Source organism: Colletotrichum paranaense, assembly GCF_030867605.1.
Source record: "Colletotrichum paranaense strain IMI 384185 chromosome Unknown Scaffold_12.1, whole genome shotgun sequence".
In the NCBI taxonomy this organism is placed as follows: domain Eukaryota; kingdom Fungi; phylum Ascomycota; class Sordariomycetes; order Glomerellales; family Glomerellaceae; genus Colletotrichum; species Colletotrichum paranaense.
This window is the reverse complement of record NW_026848970.1, coordinates 397,902-420,148: the sequence shown is the minus strand read 5'-3', so window position 1 is coordinate 420,148 and position 22,247 is coordinate 397,902. Positions and strand designations below refer to the sequence as shown.

Here is a 22,247-nt window from a genome sequence, read left to right as displayed (position 1 = left end):
ACCTCACCGTCGACTTCCACCAAAGTGTGCGGCTCGCAAATTGCTACCCCGCCTTCCAAGTCGCGGGCTCATTCCTCCGTCATCTCAACCTCCCTCTAACGTCCACTTGGTGTTGCAGTATCTTTTCCCCTAGTCAATTCTACTACCGATACAATGGCTTCCGCTCCCAACAACGGCGCTGTCGACCAGCTCGCCAACGACCTGGGCAACGCTTCCCTCAACGGCTCTGACTCCAAGGCTGCCCCCGCCATCAACACCAATGTTGAGTCTGCCGCTCAGGGCGACAATGCCGACACCGCGGGCCCTACCCCCAGCTCCGCTGCGCCTCACCCCCAGGCCTCCGCCTCCCTCTACGTTGGCGAGCTCGATCCCTCTGTTACCGAGGCCATGCTTTTCGAACTCTTCTCCCAGATTGGTTCTGTCGCTTCCATTCGTGTCTGCCGTGATGCGGTTACCCGCCGCTCTCTCGGCTACGCCTACGTGAACTACAACACTACCTCCGATGGCGAGAAGGCTCTCGAGGAGCTCAACTACACCCTCATCAAGGGCCGCCCCTGCCGCATCATGTGGTCCCAGCGTGACCCTGCTCTGCGCAAGACTGGCCAGGGCAACGTCTTCATCAAGAACCTCGATGTTGCCATCGACAACAAGGCTCTTCACGACACCTTTGCCGCTTTCGGTAACATCTTGAGCTGCAAGGTCGCCCAGGATGAGAACGGCAACTCCAAGGGCTACGGTTTCGTTCACTACGAGACCGACGAGGCTGCTTCTCAGGCTATCAAGCACGTTAACGGCATGCTTCTCAACGAGAAGAAGGTTTACGTCGGCCACCACATCCCCAAGAAGGACCGCCAGAGCAAGTTCGAGGAGATGAAGGCGAACTTCACCAACATCTATGTCAAGAACATCGCCACCGAGGTCACCGACGATGAGTTCCGCGACCTTTTCGCCGCCTTTGGCGACGTCACCTCTTCCTCGCTTGCCCGCGACCAGGAGGGCAAGAGCCGCGGCTTTGGCTTTGTTAACTTCACTACTCATGAGGCTGCTTCCAAGGCTGTCGACGACCTTAACGGTAAGGACTTCAAGGGACAGGACCTGTACGTCGGCAGAGCGCAGAAGAAGCACGAGCGTGAGGAGGAGCTCCGCAAGTCTTACGAGGCTGCTCGCATGGAGAAGGCCAACAAGTACCAGGGTGTCAATCTGTACATCAAGAACCTCGACGACGAGGTTGACGACGAGAAGCTTCGCCAGCTGTTCGCCGATTTTGGCCCCATTACCTCTGCCAAGGTGATGCGCGACAACGCTACCGACTCTGGCAACGAGGATGAGGGTTCTTCCGAGGAGGCGGACAAGGAGAACAAGAAGGAGGAGGTCAAGGCCGAGGAGAAGGAAGAGGCCGAGAAGACCGAGGAGAAGGAGGACGGCGAGAAGAAGAGCGAGAAGAAGTCGGACAAGAAGCCCCATGGTAAGTCCAAGGGCTTCGGCTTCGTCTGCTTCAGCAACCCCGACGACGCAACCAAGGCCGTTGCCGAGATGAACCAGCGCATGGTCAACGGCAAGCCTTTGTACGTCGCTCTTGCTCAGCGCAAGGATGTTCGCAAGAGCCAGCTTGAGGCTAGCATCCAGGCTCGCAACCAACTCCGCATGCAGCAAGCCGCCGCCGCCGCCGGTATGCCCCAGCAGTACATGCAGCCCCCCGTCTTCTACGCCGCGGGCCAGCAACCCGTCTTCCCCCAGGGTGGTCGCGGCATGCCCTTCCCTCAGGGCGGCATGGCCATGCCTCCCGTTCAGGGTGGCCGTCCGGGCCAGTTCCCCGGAGGATACCCCCAGCAGGGCGGACGTGGTGTTCCCCAGCAGATGCCCCCTGTCTACGGCATGCCCGGCTCCTTCCCTCCCGGAGGTGCCTACCCTCAGCCTGGTAACCCGCAATTCATGGCTGCCATCCAGCAGGTGCAGCAGGCTACCATGGGCGGTGGTCGCGGCGGTCCCCAGGGCGGCCGTGGTCCCGTCCCCCAGGGAATGCCCATCCCCGGCGGCCCCGGCATGCCCGGCTTCCCTCCCAACGCTCGCCAGGGTGGTAACCAGCCCGGCGCCGGCCGTGGTGCCAACCCCAACGCTCCCCGTAACGCTCCCTTCCCCCAGGGTGGCCGTGGAGCCCCTGCTCAGGAGCTCAACAGCGGCAGCCTCATCCAGCAGCAGCTTGCTGCCGCTGGCGGTAACCCCGGCCAGCAGAAGCAGATTCTCGGTGAGGTCATCTTCCCCAAGATCCAGGCTATCCAGCCTGAGCTTGCCGGAAAGATCACCGGCATGCTTCTCGAGATGGACAACGCTGAGCTTGTTAACCTGTAAGTTGAAACAACCCCTACGTACACTGATCTCTCACTAATATTTCGCAGCATCGAGGAGGAGTCTGCTCTCAAGGCCAAGGTCGACGAGGCCCTCGGCGTCTACGAGGAGTACATCAAGGCCCAGGGTGGCGAGGAGGGCGAGAAGAAGACCGAGGAGACTAAGGCCTAAGCCATCTCCTCCACATTCACGCAACGTCATGAGCATGATTTCCTTATGTCATCATACCCCTTGTTATTGGGCATCCTTTCTACGACCAGTGAGCATTCAACGACAACGCTCATGAGGTCATTGCTCAACACGGATTGGGAAAAGTTATTTGGAATGAGGCGGCATAATCGACTGCATTTTTTCACGCCAGAGGGATCTTCACGACATGCTTTGCTATGACGGCAGCTCTTTCTGGGGCCTGTCGTCAAATCCTTCGGGGCCTGCATGTGTGGATAGATTTCTCTACTGCCTTCGTAGGCAGAGAGATTGGCGGCTCATCCCTCCCTTGGGTGGCTCCTGTTCTCTTGATCTGCCAGGAAGGCTCGGTGGAATGCGTCATTTGCCACCCAGTATGGTTCTCCAGGAAGGCGTTTTACGGTTGTATGTTTGAGTCGCACGAGCTGCCTGGCTTCGCTCGCTTGCGATGGCACCAATACCCCACACAGAACGGTACTCGTTTCTTCAGGCAAACAGGCAGATGGTGGTTTTGAGGAGGTATGAAGTATCTCCTAATAGAAAGTTCAAAAATACTCGGCGTCCCTATACTGTGAAGATGTCTTAGTGTGCATGAGTGGATCTTTCTCTGATTAGTCCACTTTTGGAATGAGAAGATTGTTCGGTTGTCCATAATGACAGCCTTGGGTAATGATGGAGGCGTCCCCTTGAGCCTGACGGATCCAACACGAGTGTCAAACTTGAGGTGATGCTCACTCGATTTTGCCGGGCTTCGTCTGGGAAAATATGACTGAGAATTAGGACCTCATTTCTCGAGTACTCGGGAGGCCATAAGCTATGAGTGTGGGCGGAAGCCATCCTACGTTGACAACGGCGAAGGGGAGAGTGCAGCGCAAAAATTGCTATAAGAATACTTAGAACACGTCGAGGCGAAACGTCACTGGGGTTGAACTTGCATCTTGACATGTTGAAACGTAAGATAAACCAGGGTCCAACGTTCACGTCAATGATGTGTTCAAGAAATAGGTTGTTGACATGACCAACTTTCAAGAATCACGGCTAGGTGCAGTGTGAGGGCTCTTGAGATATCTTGTCATCGTCGACTACTAGGAAAGGTTGGCCTGGCCAAGCCTGCAGAGTAGTGTATCGCGTAAGGAGCTGCTAGTGATGATGCTTTGCCAGTCTTCCAATGCCAGCTTTTAGGTGACAGCAGCTAGTGGGTGGCTTTCGCTCCCATGTATATGGGAAGAGTGATTAGCAAGCATGGCAGCTATTTCCTGCTACGTAACTTTACTTCGGATATTTCCCTTCTAAATCTCTTGGAACTTCCCATCACATAAGCCTAGTCACTGTTGAATACAACTGCGATAGTCTTGGATGGATGATCGTACTTGGATGAAAGCGTCAGAGTTGGCATCTCGCGATATGGACTCAGACAAAGAAATCTCGGTAGGGCACTAGTCTTAACATCGTATCCAAGCTAAGCTGCCTCCGAGGGTCAAGGCCGAGAGTCGTTGACCTGAGCTGGGATACAAGCCCTGTTGTGGGAAGAAGGGAGGCACAGTCCCCAGACCTTGAGTAGACGAAGTATACAGGCTACCCGTCTGCGTAGTCTGATGAGAATTGGCAATCGCCATCTGGATTTGCACGTTGACATTCTCAGCCTGTGATGTCCTCCTTCCTGACCTAGCTTCAAGAATATTTCGGGGTGACAAATTTCAAAAAAGGCAGACAGGAACTGGAATCTATGCGGAAAATTCTGTGTTCACGGCTGGGAAGTCATCTCAACTTGAAGGAAGTAGACGACGGATTTTCATATCGACGTTAGGATAGAGTACCTGAAAAACGCCACTTGTGATGTGAGAAAAATATCTTATAGCTTCACTCACATCATGTATGAGGTGAGACATCCTTCTCGCAGATGGCCCGTCCGTAGCCGCGACGTAATGGCCAGACAATAATTTGTGGCGAGAACACTCTAATTTAATTACTCTGGATGTTGCTGACCATTCCAAGGATCTAGGCTTCTGATGTCGAGTTCCGCGGACACCTGTCAAGCCTACGATTGAGAATAACAGTAAATAGTAGCTGCCATGCTCGTCGAAGGCTTCACTTCATTCCTCAACCTCACATTGAGTTGATGGACTCGTTTGGGTAAAGCTTTCCTAGGCCAGGTTATATCACTGGACAAGTCCCCTACCAGAACGATAGGCGGATGGTGGCGAAGATAGAAACATTCATGACATGTGCAGAGAACTTACAGATAATGGCAATGTTCCTCATTCAATTTGGCTACATCCTCATAGCAGAAGTTGATCGAATGTCGTCCACCTTGACAAAACTAGTGTGAGTTCTCAACATTGATAGGACTCCAGTTCGAGCTTCACAGATAGCGCACTACAAATGGAAAAAAAAAAGCCAGCAGGGCCACGAATCTTGCAAAGGTGGTAGATCTTGAACCACCTAGACCAAACCAATAACACATGTATCGACAATCAACGATAGCTTGTACCCTTTTCGGGCCCCTCGCCGTGAACGTGGTCGGCAGGCCGGATGGAGCAGGTCAAGTGCGGGGCCCGCATCTGCACCCACGACCACGGAACCAACCAGCCAGCCAACCAACAAGCCTGACCCTAAGCTTGTTAAACAGCTTACGCGCTCCGCTCCTCCAACCCACCGAGCGAGGACCCAGTCCTCGAATCTCCCCTTGGTGTAGTTGGTTTATCACGTTCGACTGTAATGGTTACATTGTCATCGAAAGGTCTCTAGTTCGATTCTGGAAGGGGAGAACCATCTCTTTTGCCTATTTCTTCTTTTTTTTTTCTCACTGTTGTTATTGGTGCGCAATATGCATTGCTGTTGAGATGGGACAGTTTTTTTTTTTTTTTTTTTTTTTTTTTTTTTTTTTTTTTTTTTTTTTTTTTTTTTTTTTTTTTTTTTTTTTTTTTTTTTTTTTTTGTTTTTTTTTTTTTTTTTTTTTTTTTTTTTTTTTTTTTTTTTTTTTTTTTTTTTTTTTTTTTTTTTCTTTTTAGTTTTTCCGAGGGAAAGATTTTGTTCCTGGTGAGGAGGCAAGGTTCGGGGTTGTGGATAGGTACCAAGGTATCAACCAGGCCCCTTATTTATCTACCGCTCTGGACACCAAAGCAGTGAAGATTCAGAGTCAGCTACGGACATTTGAGAAGCTGTGAGACTCAAAGGCGATATTGAATGGCATCAAACTAAAGATTTCGAATTAACTACATACATTGTGTAGACACGCAGACACCATTTGCAACGCGATGACATTTGGGCTTTCCCGGATGATTGTAAGCTTGAGTTTCATCGCAAGTGCACAGGAAGTTTACTCTGACAAAAAGGACAAAAATAGATGGGATCAAAGTCCACGGTAACTTAGTCATATGGAACAGCAGGGGATGGAGGGTATCTACATAACCAATGAGTGGCTGCCCTGCAACGACAAACTTCATGTCGCTAGCAACTGAGCACGAACTTCACGATCCATATAACGGCCTTCCAATCCAAAGAAAACAAGGCAAAAACATGCCCAGATCGTCATAGAGGAGAGAATGTTCAAGATATGCTACCAAAAATAAAAGAATGATTTCGCCCGGACTTGAACCGGAGACCTTCAGTGTGTTAGACTGACGTGATAACCAACTACACCACGAAACCTGATTGGATGTTTGTATACGGGGACAGAAATGCTTCAGAAGGGCTATTGCGCCGTCAGCGCTTGAGAGCAGCAGCATCGTCAGGAGTCGACGTCAACGTACAAGAGATAGAGACAGTTGCGGTTGTTTTAAGCAGCATGTCTGCCTGTAATTGGCACGCAAGAGGCAAGAAACCGAAATGTCCAGGTGACGTCGTTTTCCCCTTGGCCATTCAAATTCTCAGATATGAAGCATCTCCAGGACAGCCTCCAGCCGGAACCAAGACCCTTCACCATTTACATCCTCAAAACCACACTCCAGCTGCCCAAGCCGGCAAGATTCCGAACATGATTATGGATACCTCTCATTCGAAAATCCATAATCCTTTACATCGGTGAATAGCATAGCGTCCCCCACCCAAAGAAAAGTTCGAATTTCATCCATCTCGGGCACGTCCCATCAAGAAAGACTCTTCACCACGCAGCCCCACCCATTCCAGCAGTCCCAGCGATCCCCAAGTCTATAAAATATCGTCCTCCCGCCGCAACTTTTAGGAATTTTCTTCTTCTTTTTTTCTTCATGTCGACAATACTTCAGAGAATCATTTCTATAGTATTCGACCTACTCTTGGTTCCCTAAAGGAGCTACAGATCCCACCCTGGTTGATGATTGATATCCTCGATACCCTAGAGTGATAAACTCTTGGTTCTCGAACCCTCCGCAATGAGGGCGGGCCTTAGGGCTTGTATAGAGAACGGTGATGATCTCGTCCCCTGTTCGCGGTCTTGCCCTTGGGCGCGCGGGAGGGGTGGGCATCGATGGACGTCTGACAGGCTCTGTTTTTCTCTTTTTTTCATTACGTGCTGGAGCATGAGACTCTGGTCGTGAAGAAGAAGATTCTCGTGTTTTTGATAGGAGGAAAGGAATGATTCGAAGATTGTCAAGACGTTCATAGGTCAATTGTATTTCATACGCCTAAAATCCAGAACCATTCTGTTGATATACAACCAGGCCCAAAAATGCTCTAACTAAAATACAAGTTTCATCATCAATCTTTAAGACCCCGTTGCGACATCACCCATTTATTCGGCAACCCAGACGGCGCTCATGCCCATACCGGTACCGATACACATAGACGTGTTGCCAATCTTCTTACCCGTCCGCTTGAGCTCGTACAGCAGCGTCGAGATCTGCCTCGCGCCAGTGCAGCCCAGCGGGTGACCGAAAGCGATGGCGCCGCCCTTGGGATTGACCTTTTCGAACGGGATGCCGAGCTGCTCGGCGCTCCACAAGCACTGCGACGCGAACGCCTCGTTGATCTCGTAGATGTCGACATCCTCGGTCGCGATGCCGGCCTTGGCGTTGGCGACGGGAATGGCCTTGGCGGGACCCTGGCCCATGAGCAGCGGCGGCAGGCCGACGATGGCGGCGGAGACGAACTTGCCGAGGATGGGCTGGCCGAGGCGCTCGGCGGTCGAGCGCTTCATGAAGAGCACGGCGGCGGCGCCGTCGGACACCTGGGAGGCATTACCGGCGTGGATGCCGCCATCCTTTGCGAAGGCGGGCTTGATCTTGGCCAGGGACTCGGCAGTGACGCCGGCGCGGATGCCGTCGTCCTTTGCGACGGTGATCTCCTTGGTCTCGCCAGACTTGGGATCCTCCCACTTGACCTTGAGGGGGGTGATTTCCTGGTCGAAGAGACCCTCAGCCTGGGCCTTGGTGGCCTTGGCGTATGAGGAGGCGGCGAAGGCGTCCTGCTTGGTGCGGGGGATGCCGAGGTCCTGGGCCATGTTCTCGGAGAGAACGCCCATGGGGACCTTGCAGTTTGCGGCCTCGGGAGTGTTTTCGAGGAGCTCAGAGAACTCGGAGACGGCGGCGGGGCTGTATGGGACGGAGGGTCAGTTACTGAGATTATGAGAACACAGGGCCAAGGAGGGCACATACCCGTATTGCGTTGACATGCTCTCGACGCCGGCGCCGATACCGACCTCAATCATGCCGGTCTTGATCGCGTTGATAATGTCCACGGAAGCCTGCAGACCAGAAGAGCACTGGCGGTTGAGGGTGCGCACGGCAGTGGTCTGGGGGAAGCCGGCGACGAGGGCAGCGGCACGCATCTCGGTGGCACCACCGCCGGGGGCCAGGACGGTGCCGACGGCGATATCCTCGACGAGGGCGGGGTCGATCTTGGAGCGGTCGAGGAGGGCCTTGAGGACGCCGGCCATCAGGTCGGCGGCCTGGGTGTCCTTGAACCCACCCTTGCCACCCTTGGTGAAGGGAGTTCGGAGTGCTGCGGTGACGACGACCTGCGGGGGAATACGATTAGACGGGCCCGTTCTATAATAATCTGGATAGAGAGCGGTCGGGAGCTTACATCGTCGGCGTTCTTCTGGAGGATCTTGTCCTTGCCGCCGGCGGAGAACTGGCCGCCAAGCTGAGTCAATCTCTCGAGGGCTGTTTTGAGCGACGTGGTTAGTAAAAGAGGCGAAGTGGCCGCCAGCAGAGTGTTGATTGCTACTCACCACCCATTGTGATAGATATGAAGCTTCGAATATAGAAACGAGAGGGTATATAGATGGATCAAACAGATGGAGAGCCGAGATTGAAAAGAGGAGATGTAGGTGGAACAGGTATATCAATACAAAAGTGTGTAAGGGGAACTGTGGCGGGCAAGATGTATGTCTGGTTCGGATCTCAGATGGGACAATGAGCCTCGGATGTTCTCAAAAACGGGTCTCTGACAAAGGAGCAGCAGGGTACTTGGTACACCTTGAAAGAGCTGGCTGATGTCAGCTGGGGGTCATCCAGCGCTGCACCTCACCTTTCTGCAGCAGCAGCAATCCAGTAGGTCCAGCAACCAAAAAAACCGGCCGAGGCATCCAAATTCCAGCGACCACACCGCATTGGTTACGAAACTCCGGGGCCCGAACCCCACCCTTTTTCTCTGGAGAACTTGGGTGCGGAAAGGTATCCGTATCTCACCTAGCTGCCATTTTCACATGCTCGCTTCTTCCCCACTGAAGCGGTAGCAGGTGCTGTTTCTGGCTGTTGGTGCGCTGCGACAGCAACCTTGGTCCCCACGTTCTCCCGCCTCCCCCGTACTTTTTCCTCCCCTGGTACTTACCTTACGGGGAATAGGCACGCCAATAGCTTGCGTCACAAGCACTTTACGGCAGCCCAGGTGATCAGCGTCCCGTCCTCCTACCATTCTTCTCTCGCATTCTCTTTCTTAGCCTTCTTAGGGCGTCACGGGACCTCTGGCGGCTTATGATACCTCGCTGCGAGGCTGGTGAGCTTGATGGCCGCCCTTTTGTGCTTGGTCCATCAGGTGCAACACGTGCTGGCTTGGCTTGAGCAGCAACCTTCTTTTTTTCCATGTGAAGATGCACCGCGAGTCAATCCTTAAAATCCCAAGCGCAAACCAATAGGATAATTGTTTCATCCACATGGAAACCCTAGCCTCGAGTCAACCTACGTATGCAGCTACTTGTGGAGAAACAAGCAGCTGGAAATGGAGATATCGCGACTTTATAGGTTCATCATAATACAAGGTCATTGTTCTACATATCTGTGTATGTCTCTCTCTCTCTCTTCTCCGACAAAATATCTGTATAGCTTCTCTCCCTCTACAATTTGGCCGTCGGCTTGATCAACGCCAGCCTCGCCTTCAGCGCCGCCTCAGCCTCCTTCTCTATTCTAGGAACCAAGTCCTTGACCGACGGGATGTCGTGAATCAATCCAATAACCTGTCCGGCCGTCCAAACCTATAGCAGAAAATGGTCAGCTCGATACTTCAAACCATGCTCAAGTGAAGGAAGAGGATATACTCACGCCATAGTCTGGATCACCCGTGATGAAAACCTCCTTGCCCCTCTTCCCGCTCACGAGCGGCGCAATCTCGGAAAACTCGCCCGACGTGCTCTGCTCCTCAATCTTGATCGCCTCCTCTGTGACCTTGTTCTTGTACAGCCGCGTCGTGTTTCTCCACCGCCGAAGCAGCAGCGCCGTGTCCGTCTCCTGCGCCTTGACAATCTCCTCCTTGATCTTGTGATGGATCGGCGCCTCCAGCGTGCACATGAACCGCGTGCCCATGTTGACGCCCACCGCGCCCAGGCACAGCGCCGCCGCGAGCCCTTCGCCGTCCGCGAACCCGCCGCTCGCGATGAAGGGCACCTTCAGCGACTGCCGCGCCCGCGAGAGGAGGATGAAGTTGGTAATGTCCGACTCGCCCACGTGGCCGGCGCACTCGAAGCCGTCGATGCTGAGGAAGTCGACGCCGAGCTTGACGGCGCTCTGCGCGTGGCGGATCGTCGTGCACTTGTGCAGGATCGTAACGCCCGCGGCCTTGAGCTGCTTGATGACGGGGCCCGGCGAGTTGCCGGCCGTCTCGACGATCTTGATGCCCTCGTCGATGACGACCTGGGCGTAGGCGGCGTAGTCTGGGGGCACGAGGGCCGGAAGGAGGGTGATGTTGACGGCAAAGGGGTACTTTGTCAGGGTCTTGCAGCGCTGGATCTCCTTGCGCAGCTCCTCGGGGGTCGGGAAGATGAGGGCGGTGATGATGCCCAGCGCGCCCGCGTTGGAGACGGCCGAGGCGAGGTCGGCTGTGCCGACGTGCTGCATGCCGCCCTGGACGATGGGTACTGTGAGGCGAACGAGAGCGTGTCAGCGATGAGTTGTCCTCTCTGGTACTCTACCCGGCATAAAGGGTTAGGATGCGCGCCATAGTGACGCCTGCGAATGTGATGTGTCGTGCGTCTTCTCGCGAGCCCTGCTCTGACGTACCTTTGATACCCAACCGTCGGGTCAGCTCAGTGTCGAAAGGCATGTTGGGCAGTCGGAGCGTTTTCTTTCTCTATTCGATTCGATTCGATTTCGGTACAAAATGTTGTGTTACGTGAAGAAACAGGTTGAGGGACGAGGGCGACAATCAGAACGAGGCAACAGGAAAAAGGAGACAACAAACTTCTAAAGCGTCTAGTCTAGATGGTGTAGATTGCAGACGTGATAATAAAAAGGGACAGAGTGGTGATTCTGACGGCAGTTTGGCTGACTCGGTCTGGCCGGTCAAAGGACGACGGCTGCTCAGCCCCCCCGATCGGTACCTTGGGACAGTGGGGACGTACCGAGGTAACTCGGCCTCCACCAACCGTCTCCCCCGCGTTTCCAGGTGCCAGGCCATTTTTCGATTAGAGCGAACATGGGGAAACACGGCCGACCCCATTTCGTGCCGTTCCTCTCTCACATGGCCAGACGCCATCTTTCCGCCGTCCACGGGACTATTTCCGTAACCAGAAGGCTTCATCCCTGACACCAGCCGGCCTGGCTTCACTCACTTTCTTCATATTCTGACAGAGAACGCAGCACACTGTATCTTCATCCTTGATATACTGAATCATCAAGGAGCTTAGCACAACAACACTTCGCAGGCCAACAGACTAGACAGACGCGTAGCACGGCGCTTCCACCTCTCAGTTCCTCTGGCTTCAGCCTTTCACGAAGCCCCATGGCGTGTAATATGTGACGCTGTGCTCCCTATCATATTGAATCTCATCGGTCAATAATCAAAGCTTCCGAGGGCCGCACACTGGACCCCCGGGTATCTCGATACCTGGCTGCCCGTTGGTCAGCAAGCACACCACCTAAGGACGATTGGATGTTTGTGCCCGATATCAACAGCGCCCCATCTCTCTCATCTGGCGGCTCTTCGAGGCGTTGGTGCCACAGCATCTAGGCTACGTGATGCGAATCCGACCTAAAGGAACGTCATTAGGCATTTGATAGTCGCCGTCCGCAACTCAGTTCAATCACAGGAACAATGCCTGACGTGGAGTGCATGATGCAGAATAGGACGTCCATCATTGATGATGATGGGTATGATAACACAGCTTGCCCTGAGTAAAAGCTCAAGTGCAAACCTCGAGACAGGGCATACAGACTCCGGCACGTCCTTCACACACACGGAACAGCGGAACCGGAGATTTTCGACACGACAGTGTCCGGTTGACATCCGTTTGTCGGCGAAACTGTCAGGCCCCCCTCAAACTTTCCGGATGACAAACACTGCCAAGGGCTATCGAGCTTAATCCCACATGGCCTCATCGGCTACGAAGAAACGCTCCTAGATAGGGACGTCTGGTTTGTGACCCACCAAGCAGATGGTGACGAGCCATGCTGCCGGTGTTGTCTGGCAGTACAAGATTATTCGTGTGATACCTCATCACGTCCGTGACCAGGACTGCTCATGGCCTTTCCCCGCTGCATGTCGTCTTCCCTATCCGCAGGGCCGGCGTAATGTGTATCATCACGCTACCGGAATCGCCATCGACGCTCGTTTTCGTCCGCCTGATGTGTGCCTAAGAATGTCAATGTAGACCTCGATGAGCTTGCTACGTCGGGATTCGGAATCCTTTCGTGGCCCGACTGTTGGACGCCTTCTTCGTGCATCTTGACGACCAATAGTTCGAGATAGCCAAGGCCTTTTGTGTTCACCATTGGCCCAAGCTCAATTCCTGCCCTGAACGATACTGTTGATCCGAGTCGCCAGGTCCAATGCGCTAGATGACCATGTCGTCTTCAAACTTTTGACGTGCAGGTACCGGCCTCGAACGATTCGAGACTCTGAGAGAGACCCCTTTCTTGCTCCCGTGCTCCCTAGCCATGCGAGGGCGATCACTGACGAGGCCTTGCTTTCATGCGGCCATCCTGGCGGGCGATGACATCTATGTAGTAGCAAGGAGACGATCCACGTGGGCTCAAATGAGGTCCCACGGAGACAACTGTATGCCGGACTACCGCCCGATAGATGATGTGGCAAACTTGGCCAAGGAAAATGTCTTTCCAGACATCGACACGTAGCTCGATCAAGAGGAAGCCTGCTTTTTACGCAGCAACTTTGCTGTGAAACAATGTGGCATCCTCCTTCCGTATGTCTCTATTCGAACTTTGGTGAGACATGGGCGGGAGATGTACATTTGACGCCGGCTTCCCGCATCCAAAACGGTTTAGCTGCCGTTGCTGCGTTGGCGGCGCCTCGCAGGGCGGCGAAGGATGAGGACGCAACCGTATGCTCCCGACAGATTGACCGAAGCAGCTAGTTTGGGCTATCGACCGCGTTGCGCCATCTTTGAGGATTTCGTATGGCAGCAACATGCCACCAGCCTCGGCCATCGGTTGGTAATCGGTACCTGGACTGGAGATGAAGTTGGCAAACAAGTCGGGGAGGCTCGGGTATGCGGACTCCACCGAGACTCGCAGAGCCATCCATTTCCGCGTCTCGGTGTCATTGGAAAGACCAGCCCCATGCTATGCGAGTACAGGTCTCCTTAGGTCGCAATGCTGCACGTAGGTGGTGAACGTCTGCGGGTGGCGGGTGGGAAGAGCCGTATGGAAAAAGAAATATCGCAGTCACCCTTGTTTGTCCGGGGGTGATCGAATCAGTGGAGAAGAGTGGAAGAAGCCTTCGAGAATTCCTCCTGTGAAGCGGCAGTGTTTACTCCGTACGCTATAGGACAGATTCTGCCAGACACGGCGAGCATACTGGCATCATGCTCCTTTGCGGGATGCCACAAACACCCAGGTCGGCGGGACCAAACGCAGTCAATAAGCAGTGTTGAAAGGGGCTGGCTAACGGATTGCTGCTGCAGTGCTGACCGCTCATCATTGATTTCCTGCCAACCATGGGGAAGCACGGGAGCTATGGCGCACTACCGGCCAAGCCGCACTCGGAGACTTGCCATAACTTCGGCAAGGGCTGAGGTAGGTAGGAAGAGTTGGAGCAGAGATCTGTATCCATAGGTGTTATCCGTTTCCAGCTGGCTAGTCCTCAATCTCCAATGGACTTACACGGATGATGATCACCCTCCCTCCCGAGTCCCGCGCAGCGTCCATGCGTCGACATTGGAGCGAGTTTCCGTCTCAGACGAGTCGATAGGTTCACATCAGAGCGTCCGCTGTGTAAGGAGAGAGAAAGAGGGAGAGGCAGAGGCAAAGGGATAGGGGAGGGGCGCGGCCACAAAGGAGGCAGAAGAGGGCTGCGGTAGTTCCGGGGGATGTTGGAACTGGTCCCGACGGGTTGGTCAAGAAAACATTTCAACCAGATGGACCCTGGTTTCGCCCGCACATCCTGCAGTCTGCAGTCGCGTCTGCACGCTGTCGAGCGCCGGAGCCCCCTGACCTTATTCCTGGTCCTGGTCACAGTCCCGCCAAGGGCGAACGCCGATCCGCGAGCAAACATTGGGGCGGCACCGATCTGCTCATCAGTTTGGACTTTGGAGCACTCTGGAGCGCGATAGAATGTTCGTCCGCTGTTGAATGTTTGCTCAAATGTTTCCTCGTCAACTATCGAGGGTTGCACAAACGGAGGGAAACATGTTGAACAAAGTCAAAGTCCGAAGGGGGTCTCCTGTCTGCGGATCCTGTCTAGCGAGTGCGCGAACGGTCGGGTGGTGGATGTGAGGTCGCATTTAGGTGTACGGATACGGAATAAGGCGGTGACGAAAGCTGAGGTGTGAAGTGTGAAGAAAATGATTTTTTTGTCGATTTTGAGTTCAACAACGGGGGCCTTGCGACCGGGACAGGGCCAGAAACTTTTTTTTATTTTACCATAGGAAGGAACCTGGAACCCTGGACCCTGCCCTGGCGCCTGCCCGACGTTGACCCCAAGTCTTCCGGTGCCAATGGTGGCCTGCCGCTTCCTCCTGATGCCCGGGAGAACAAGAAGATGGAGACGAGAAAGACAGAGAGACACACGCACACCGAGACAACCTTGAAGTTCGTGGCTTGCTAGGTTTATTCGTACACGACGCAGTCGAGATGCCATGGATATGATGCTCGCTGCTCGCTCTTTTCTTTCTCCTTCTGCCCCTTGCTGTGAAGGTTCCATCTACTCCGTACGCTACTCCATACCGATACGGATGTAGTCCCAGCGCACAGTCGCTGCAAGCCCGAGGCCAACCTAGTCTTTCGGCTGCGCAGATATTCCCTGTCTGTTCCTGCCTCAGTGCTTTTCCTCTAAGTCGTTCGTTCGTGTCCTGACGGGCGCATGGAGCACCAGATGCCCCGTCATTCTCTCTTTGATGACGGCCTCATTCTGTCAAAGGACCTAACCTACATGCTGAGTAACATTACACAACATGAGCATTGCATTACGGGCTACTTGCAGTGTAGTGTGTAGTGCGTGTGTCTCGATAAGACAACCCTGTTGAATGTCTTGCGGAAAGGCTGAAATGCTTTCTTAGAGTAGCATCCCTTCCGACTGCCGTCTGAAGTGAAAAGAAAAGTTTAAAGACATAAAAGACGGTGAGGGCAGAATAACTCCACGGAAGGACACCGGCATCGCCCCGTAGACTAAAACAGAACGAAACAATAAAACCGCCGGCAAAGCTTCGCTCTGTTGTGTACGGATGCTAGTGTTGCTAGCCAACTGGGTCGCTGCGCATCCGTACGAAGTAATGTAGTATTCAAACGATTTCCTCACTGAGACCGCGCCTTATGATGAATGTCCCCAGCGTATGGAGTACCGAGTACCTCTGGTAATTACCTTACCGTAGAAGTAGTTGCCCGGGTGGGGAGAGGTTTGTGAGTCGTGACTATGAAAGGACTACTAACTCTGTGCTAAGGACCAAGATGGCAAAGGTAAGCACGGGAAACAACCAGGGGTTGTAACTCTCAAGTCACAATGTTTCGCTCCACTTTAGCCTTTCATTTTGCTCGACTCACACTCATTCAGAGCCGTCCAGTCTCCACGTCCCCGTCATTCTCATGCGACCTTCTCATCCTCTCACCCTCACCCTCACCCTCACTCTCATCCTCACCTCTTACGCTCATTTTCACTCTCATCACCTAGTCTTTCATTATCATCCACCATCACCACCACCACCTTGACCATGCAAGTACTGTACATATCCAACCCGACACATCATAAGGTACATACGCATATACGCAGGTCAACAAGCCCAGTTCCCCGGCTTCCCGGTTCCATATCCCCCCTTCCTACTGCTCCCTTCGTTTCGGGGAAGCATGACGGTTCCTAGACTCACAGGCTAAGACGCCAGGGACCCCTTCGGCTGGGGCTGTTCCCATTCCCCGATGCCACCAAGGCCGCCAATGCCTCCACAGACCAACATGGACCGCCACGACTGGTGATCCACCCCATGTTCTCCAGCTGCGAGGTGCCCGTTCCTCTATAAGCTGCTGTACGTGCTGCTCTAGCTGCATTCGAGCTGCAGTTGCTCAAACCCGCCGGTCGCCTGTCACTCTGGACGATCCCGCCCGTCCTTAACCATTGCTAGCTTCTAAGCGGTACTAGGTCACTCACTGTGAAGAGCTTGGATACTCGAGTGCCTTGCTAAGAAGTGTGGATACAGCCACGACTATCGGCAAGTCCCCTGGACCTGATCTAAACCCGAACTGATGAGGCCTCTGAAGCCATTGAGAGCCTGGGACCAGCCAAACAGCCGCACGTACCTCACCTTGCTTGCCTTTGCTGGGCACACGAGATGTCATGACATTGTTTTCATGTTCATTTGCGATATCGAAGCCACGAAGCTAAAGCTACACGTTCACAAACAGCCCAGCACAAGCGCGTTGAGGCGAGCAGGGGAGCAACGGACGTAGGTCTCACAACCACATGCTCGTCTTGCAGATGCCATGTCTTGGACAACACTCTCTCACACTCTTCACCAAACCCAATCTGTCTCTGTCTCTGTCGTCTTTCACATTTCATAATTGTCCTCACCAGCAGCATCGGTATCATCATCATCATCATCGGTGGTCTGGCCCGCCCTGCCAGAAATGCCCTGCTTCGCCCTGCCCTGATCTTCTTCTCACCCCACCCCAAAATGACGATGAGGAACCAGTGCTGCCCGATCCCACCCCCTTTCCCCCCTCCGCTAACTGCATCAGTACGGTGGTACATACATCACTCGCCTCTCCCCGCCCTTTTCCTGCCGCATCGCGCATTTGAATCGACGTGGCTCGGCGGCCCTTTTTTCTTCCCCCTGCTTTTTCTCTTTCCAAAATAAACCGACATGCTTCAACGTCAGTCCATCGCCGTGAGGATGGTCTCGATGAGGCCCAAACGACGCTGACCGAGTTTCCTTTCATCGCAGTGTATGGAGGCGAGACTGTTCCTCTTGCCCAACCATCGGGGCTGCTTAGCAACTTGGTATTTCCCACCCCCCGGTTCGTTTCGCTTCACCGGCTGGCGGAGTCGATGCCGCCGGAGAGGGTCCTGGCGTCGCTCTCCCAGTCTCCAGAGCTGGTCCCGGATGCCACTGCGGATTGCCTAGTGCTCGGGTGCTCAGGCTAACTTCCAAGGTACCTTACCTTACCTCACTGCTTTGCTCTGCCACGCTCTTTTTCATACTTTTGCCCTAGCTTGATTGCCCAATCGTCGGCTTGTTGGCTGATGTCAATGCTATTATTGTTGAACCCTTGCCCCCTGCTCTCATTTACCTATCCGTACATATCGCTTTTCCCTCCACTCTCTCTTATGACTTATGTCTCATGGTTCATGTACAGATCAACAAGTGCCAGCCAGCCAGCCCAGCCCAGCCCTGGTTGCGATCTAGCTCGGGTCGGCTGAAGCGTTAACTGCATGGGACGTGGTGCCATCGTAGCCCTCTCTCTAGCCCTCCAGCCTCGCCGCTCTATTCTTACTCTCACTCCCATTCTCGCAATCTTCAAATAGGCTCTTCACGTATCTGGAGGCGTTCATTCGTCCGTTTGTTGCTCGCTCTCCTGCCCGCGGATTAAACATCTGCACGAAACCTCCTCCCAATCTCTTCCCATGTACTGTGTAGCACGTCAGGCACTCATCTTGGTACATGACCTGGATACGGATACACGCAGCTCACTTTCGTGGATACATCCAGGCTGTATGCATCCGCTTTCCGTAACCTTCGTTTCCTCTCCCTTTCTCGGCTGGAGATTCCAGTCATGCCCCTGGTCAGCTCTTACCCTGCCTTTTCCCACCGTTTGCACCTCCATCTTTCACCCCTTTGCTCTCCTGTCGGCCTAGGTACGGAGTACTCATCCGTCTGCTCGATCGTCCACCCCCTTCACCCTACCCCCCGGCTGGCCTTGTACAAGCCCTTGCCTCTGCGGCTTTGAAGCTCCCAATCATTTCCCTCTTCCACCCCGACGGGTCGGCACTCCACGCCAGCTGTGTGTGGCCTTGGACCCCGCCGGACGCTGGGTAAGGGAGCCTGGCAAGCCACGTCCCAATCAACTGTTCGCTCGAAGCTGCGGCCATTTCCCGGTCTCCCTTCACAAGTAGCGTGTATTCACCTTACCTACAAGCCGTGGAGCTATGCCATCTTGTCTCAAGTCCCGCAAGCCCATATTTCCCAGCTGCCTGTTCATAAACCCATGATTGTCGGCACCCATGTACCGGTTGACCACGCGGGGGGTTCAACGACTAGCATATGTGTGTGTGTGTACATGTGTGTGTGTCCAGGGGTGTGTGAGAAAAAAAGAAAGCAAGAAAAAAAACTCTTGAGAGAGTGTGAGAAAAAAAAAAAGGGAAATAATAACCCAAAAAGATGACGCTAGGAGATCCAAGTTTATCACGACGTTCTGCGGCCAGTACCACACTCCCCACGTCCGGTCTGGTCTCTGGTCTGTGGTCTGGCATCAGACGAAGCAGAAGCACTCACACCCAAGTGGCACACCCCTCTTCTCCTCCTCGCCGCCGCCGCCGCCGCTCCTACTCCTCCTGCTGCTCGTCAGAGACAAGTACCAGGGCATGAAGAAAAAGAAAGGACACAGGAAACCGACGCGGTCCTGCCGTACCAAACCCAAACGGAATTGGGACGTGATGTTGTGTCGTTACTTCTTTGGATCATGTCCCTTTTCTCTCCATCTTCCCTTCCTTTTCTCTCCTCCCACCTCTCCCCATCCCAAGATGCAGCATGCCGTAGGGTACCAGCCCAATTGATCCCTTACCCGTCTGCATTCGTTGTGCAAACATTTCATTGCCTTCAGAAACAGCTTCTAGCTAATCTCGTCCTGCCACATCACAATCTTTTCTACTCCAATGGGATTATACCCATTTGTTTCACGGCCGACCTGATCCCGAGTATAAGAACCACAAAGTTTCGCTACTCCATAATCGTTTGTCTTGAGAGATATCCACGATCCCAAACCGACTACTACAACATTGATCATCTACTGCAATCTGCAACAACTATTGCTTCGACAGCCCCCTCGGCCAGTATACCTCTATAAACCTACTCTTTGTTGCTTCGGCCAAACAATTGCACTGCATGTACTCCAGCAAGTCATACACGTCGACTGCCACCATGTCTGCTTCGTCATACAGCAGTCAAGCAGGCACCTGGCAAGAGCGACTTGAAGGTAGGGATCCGCTATGAAGATGTCGGCCGTTATGGACAACGATGCTGACCAATTGTCCTACAGACGCTTGCCGCGAAGCCAACATAATGCCACCCGTCTTCCAGATCGTTTCTGACCGCCGTGGTAAGCTACCTTGCCAGCAATCACCCTAGCCGGCCTGTTCCCCTTACTGATTGATCGTTCTCCAATTAGGCGGCCGCACCGCTTGGTCCAGTCGAGTAACTGTCCACGGCCGTACCCTCTCCGCACGATTCTGGTACGACGGCAAGAACCTCAATAACGCGAAAGAAGACGCCGCCGAAATGGCTCTCAACTACCTTACCGGTTCGAATCCCAGCTCGCCAGCCAACAGCAGAGGCAGCTACTAAAGAAGACAACGAAACGAAAGACGGTTACAGACGTGCAAAGATACCCGCAACTTGCAGCGAAAACATCCATTCGAGCATCAGCGTCTAGCGTCACACTTTTTTGTCTCTTTTATCTTTCAACGCACTTTTCTTGCTCTTACTTTCCTGGGCTTTTGTTTCGGATGTTCAACTGTACGAATACACACCTGGAGTTGAGATTGGGAGACATTGGCCAAATGCCACACGGCACAAGGGGACATCACGGAACATCGGCGTACGGCTACATTTCTACCTACGGTCCATTGGGAGGCTCCGAAAAGGAAGATGGTGCTGAGTTGGTTGAGGAGAAATGGCGCAAAAGAAACATTTGTTTCTCACCACATCAATCCTCAAGGGGGCGGTGGGAGGGGCACGCGGCGGCGTGTCTCGCTTCTCTCTGTACTCCTCACACGTGTGGAACAGGGACTGGAGCTGAGAGAAGAAATTCCAACACGAGACAGAACCTTGGCGAAACAGTACCGGCAGAACAGTTGACGGGGTCACGAGAGTCTCTTTCTCATTTAATTCCTTGTTGTTTTGGGCGGCGTTGCGAAGCCGGGCCCAGGTTGGTAATTGGGTTGCAATCTTGGACATTTTTTTTGCCATTTTTTTTGTTTTTCTTTACGGAGCGGCGTTAATGATGGGAAAAGCAACCACCAGCGCAAGGGATGCTGCCGTGGCATAGCTAGGTAGAAAAGGGATTTCCGTTGAACGGAGCTGGTTCCTCTTGCAAAGTTTCCAAAAGAGATGAGGACCAACATGACGAGACTTCCTTTTTCCTGACGAGGGCGTATCCACTTCTTCCCACACCACTCTGCATTCAATCCACGTGCGACGAGATTAATTCTCCGTTGTTATAGCCTGCGGTGATAACATGGGGATTCTAGCTCATGCAAGGACAAAAAAAAAAAAAAAAAAGACATTGGTGGCTTCATGATGGCAAAGCTGATTACTCTTCAAGACGACGGGCGCTGGAAGGGGGTGTCGATTGGCACGGGGAGGGCGAACGGACATCGTTTGTCCACCTCAATCTCTCTCTGTGTCTACTCTCCCCCACGATGACATAGGTATCTTGGGTTTACTAGTTCTACTATCACCAATGCAGGAGGTCGTTGCGGTGTCGGCGGACGGTGGGCGTGCTGGCTGCTCCCCTCCCTCCCCTCTCCGCCCTCGCCCCCCTGGACAAAGATGAGCTAGGGAGTCTGCTAGCAACGGGACTGCGGCAGATCCCACGCCAACGCAAAGCTGTCTTGTCAACCTAAGTTGTGTTTGTCCGCGGTTGGCCTATGTAAGGTAAAGTAGGAGAGAGAATCTCGAAGGGGGAACCTAGCCAGCCTAGCTCTCATGAACGGTGGGGAGCTGAGCCAGCTGCCAGCTGGTGCTTTGCGCTAGGGAGCTTGTCAATGGAATGACAAAAGTTGTGACAACTCTTTTCTCTCTCGGTCTGCCCCCCCTCCCCCCGTGAAAGATACGAATGCCTACCTAATCCACGAAAAGATAGAGATAACAACCCCCCCCCCCCCGTTTTGCGCATCCGCGGGATGTGGTGAGAGGAGGGCAGACAGATGTCGCGCGACGGGCAGAGAAAGTGAAAAGAGCCGCTAAATGCCGTACTGCAGGAAATCTGCACGGAGGGGGGAGTGAGTGACGGCGGCGGTGGTGGTCTATGCAGCGTGTGGCGTGTGGCAGGCAAGGCAGTTTGAATCACGCATCCTCTTATTTTTTCGGGGCGATTGTGATTTGTTCCCAACCTATTCGGTCTACATGCAGCGAGGGGTAAAGGCAGGTGTTCGGAGATGGGGTTTAGGTGTCAAGGTGTGTGTAGGTGTGTGTGAGTGGTATGTTTCTCTCGCTCTTTTTAGGTATTCTGTTTGTCGAGGAAATTCGCGGCTTCGACATGTGGGTGGCGTTTGTGACTTAGATAGGTAGGTCCCCTCAAGTTCCCCCATCCCGCCATGGGGGCGAATCTGGCAAATGGCACATTGGGGCATTGGCAAAAGGACTGAGTGGGTGGTTGAGAACCATGGAACTTTGGTCCCTTCATGATGGGCAAAAAAAAAAAGTTTGGGGGCGGGATTTTCTGTGTCACTGAGACATGAAAGAACCCACATGGTGAAAGTGCGGGATGTCGACAAGACGTGGACGCCGTGGGCATCGGCCAAGGGATGGGGTGAGTGAATTAGGGATTTCTCTTTTCCAAGACACTTGCTGCGGCTTCAGGTGGGATTTGAGATGGGGGAGGGGAAAAGGATTTGGATTCTGTTGTTGGTTTGGCGGCCGCAAGAGAGACCTCGCTGATCATCCTGAAGGAGCTGTAAGCCGCTTCGAGGGAGAGTCTCGT

At 53.5% G+C, this 22,247-nt stretch overlaps 5 protein-coding genes across 5 annotated transcripts; 2 read left to right on the top strand and 3 right to left on the bottom strand.

Annotated features, from left to right (window-relative positions):
* Positions 1 to 153: 153 nt before the first annotated feature.
* Positions 154 to 2,517, top strand: CPAR01_13052 (4 family polyadenylate binding protein; the record flags this gene model as incomplete). Its single annotated transcript, XM_060497306.1, has 2 exons — positions 154 to 2,345; positions 2,397 to 2,517. 2 exons carry the CDS (start codon positions 154 to 156, stop codon positions 2,515 to 2,517), a joined length of 2,313 nt encoding a protein of 770 aa, XP_060343699.1.
* Positions 2,518 to 6,782: 4,265 nt separating this feature from the next.
* On the bottom strand, positions 6,783 to 6,977 carry CPAR01_13051 (uncharacterized protein; the record flags this gene model as incomplete). The annotated part of the gene is made up of 1 exon (XM_060497305.1): positions 6,783 to 6,977. One exon carries the CDS (start codon positions 6,975 to 6,977, stop codon positions 6,783 to 6,785), a length of 195 nt encoding a protein of 64 aa, XP_060343698.1.
* Positions 6,978 to 7,243: 266 nt separating this feature from the next.
* On the bottom strand, positions 7,244 to 8,690 carry CPAR01_13050 (acetyl-CoA acetyltransferase; the record flags this gene model as incomplete). The annotated part of the gene is made up of 4 exons (XM_060497304.1): positions 7,244 to 8,042; positions 8,106 to 8,467; positions 8,536 to 8,615; positions 8,684 to 8,690. 4 exons carry the CDS (start codon positions 8,688 to 8,690, stop codon positions 7,244 to 7,246), a joined length of 1,248 nt encoding a protein of 415 aa, XP_060343697.1.
* Positions 8,691 to 9,787: 1,097 nt separating this feature from the next.
* On the bottom strand, positions 9,788 to 10,989 carry CPAR01_13049 (2-nitropropane dioxygenase; the record flags this gene model as incomplete). The annotated part of the gene is made up of 3 exons (XM_060497303.1): positions 9,788 to 9,925; positions 9,993 to 10,804; positions 10,947 to 10,989. 3 exons carry the CDS (start codon positions 10,987 to 10,989, stop codon positions 9,788 to 9,790), a joined length of 993 nt encoding a protein of 330 aa, XP_060343696.1.
* An 8,476-nt stretch (positions 10,990 to 19,465) lies between these two features.
* CPAR01_13048 (uncharacterized protein) lies at positions 19,466 to 19,888 on the top strand (the record flags this gene model as incomplete). The annotated part of the gene is made up of 3 exons (XM_060497302.1): positions 19,466 to 19,520; positions 19,584 to 19,643; positions 19,713 to 19,888. 3 exons carry the CDS (start codon positions 19,466 to 19,468, stop codon positions 19,886 to 19,888), a joined length of 291 nt encoding a protein of 96 aa, XP_060343695.1.
* Between the last annotated feature and the right edge of the window lie 2,359 nt (positions 19,889 to 22,247).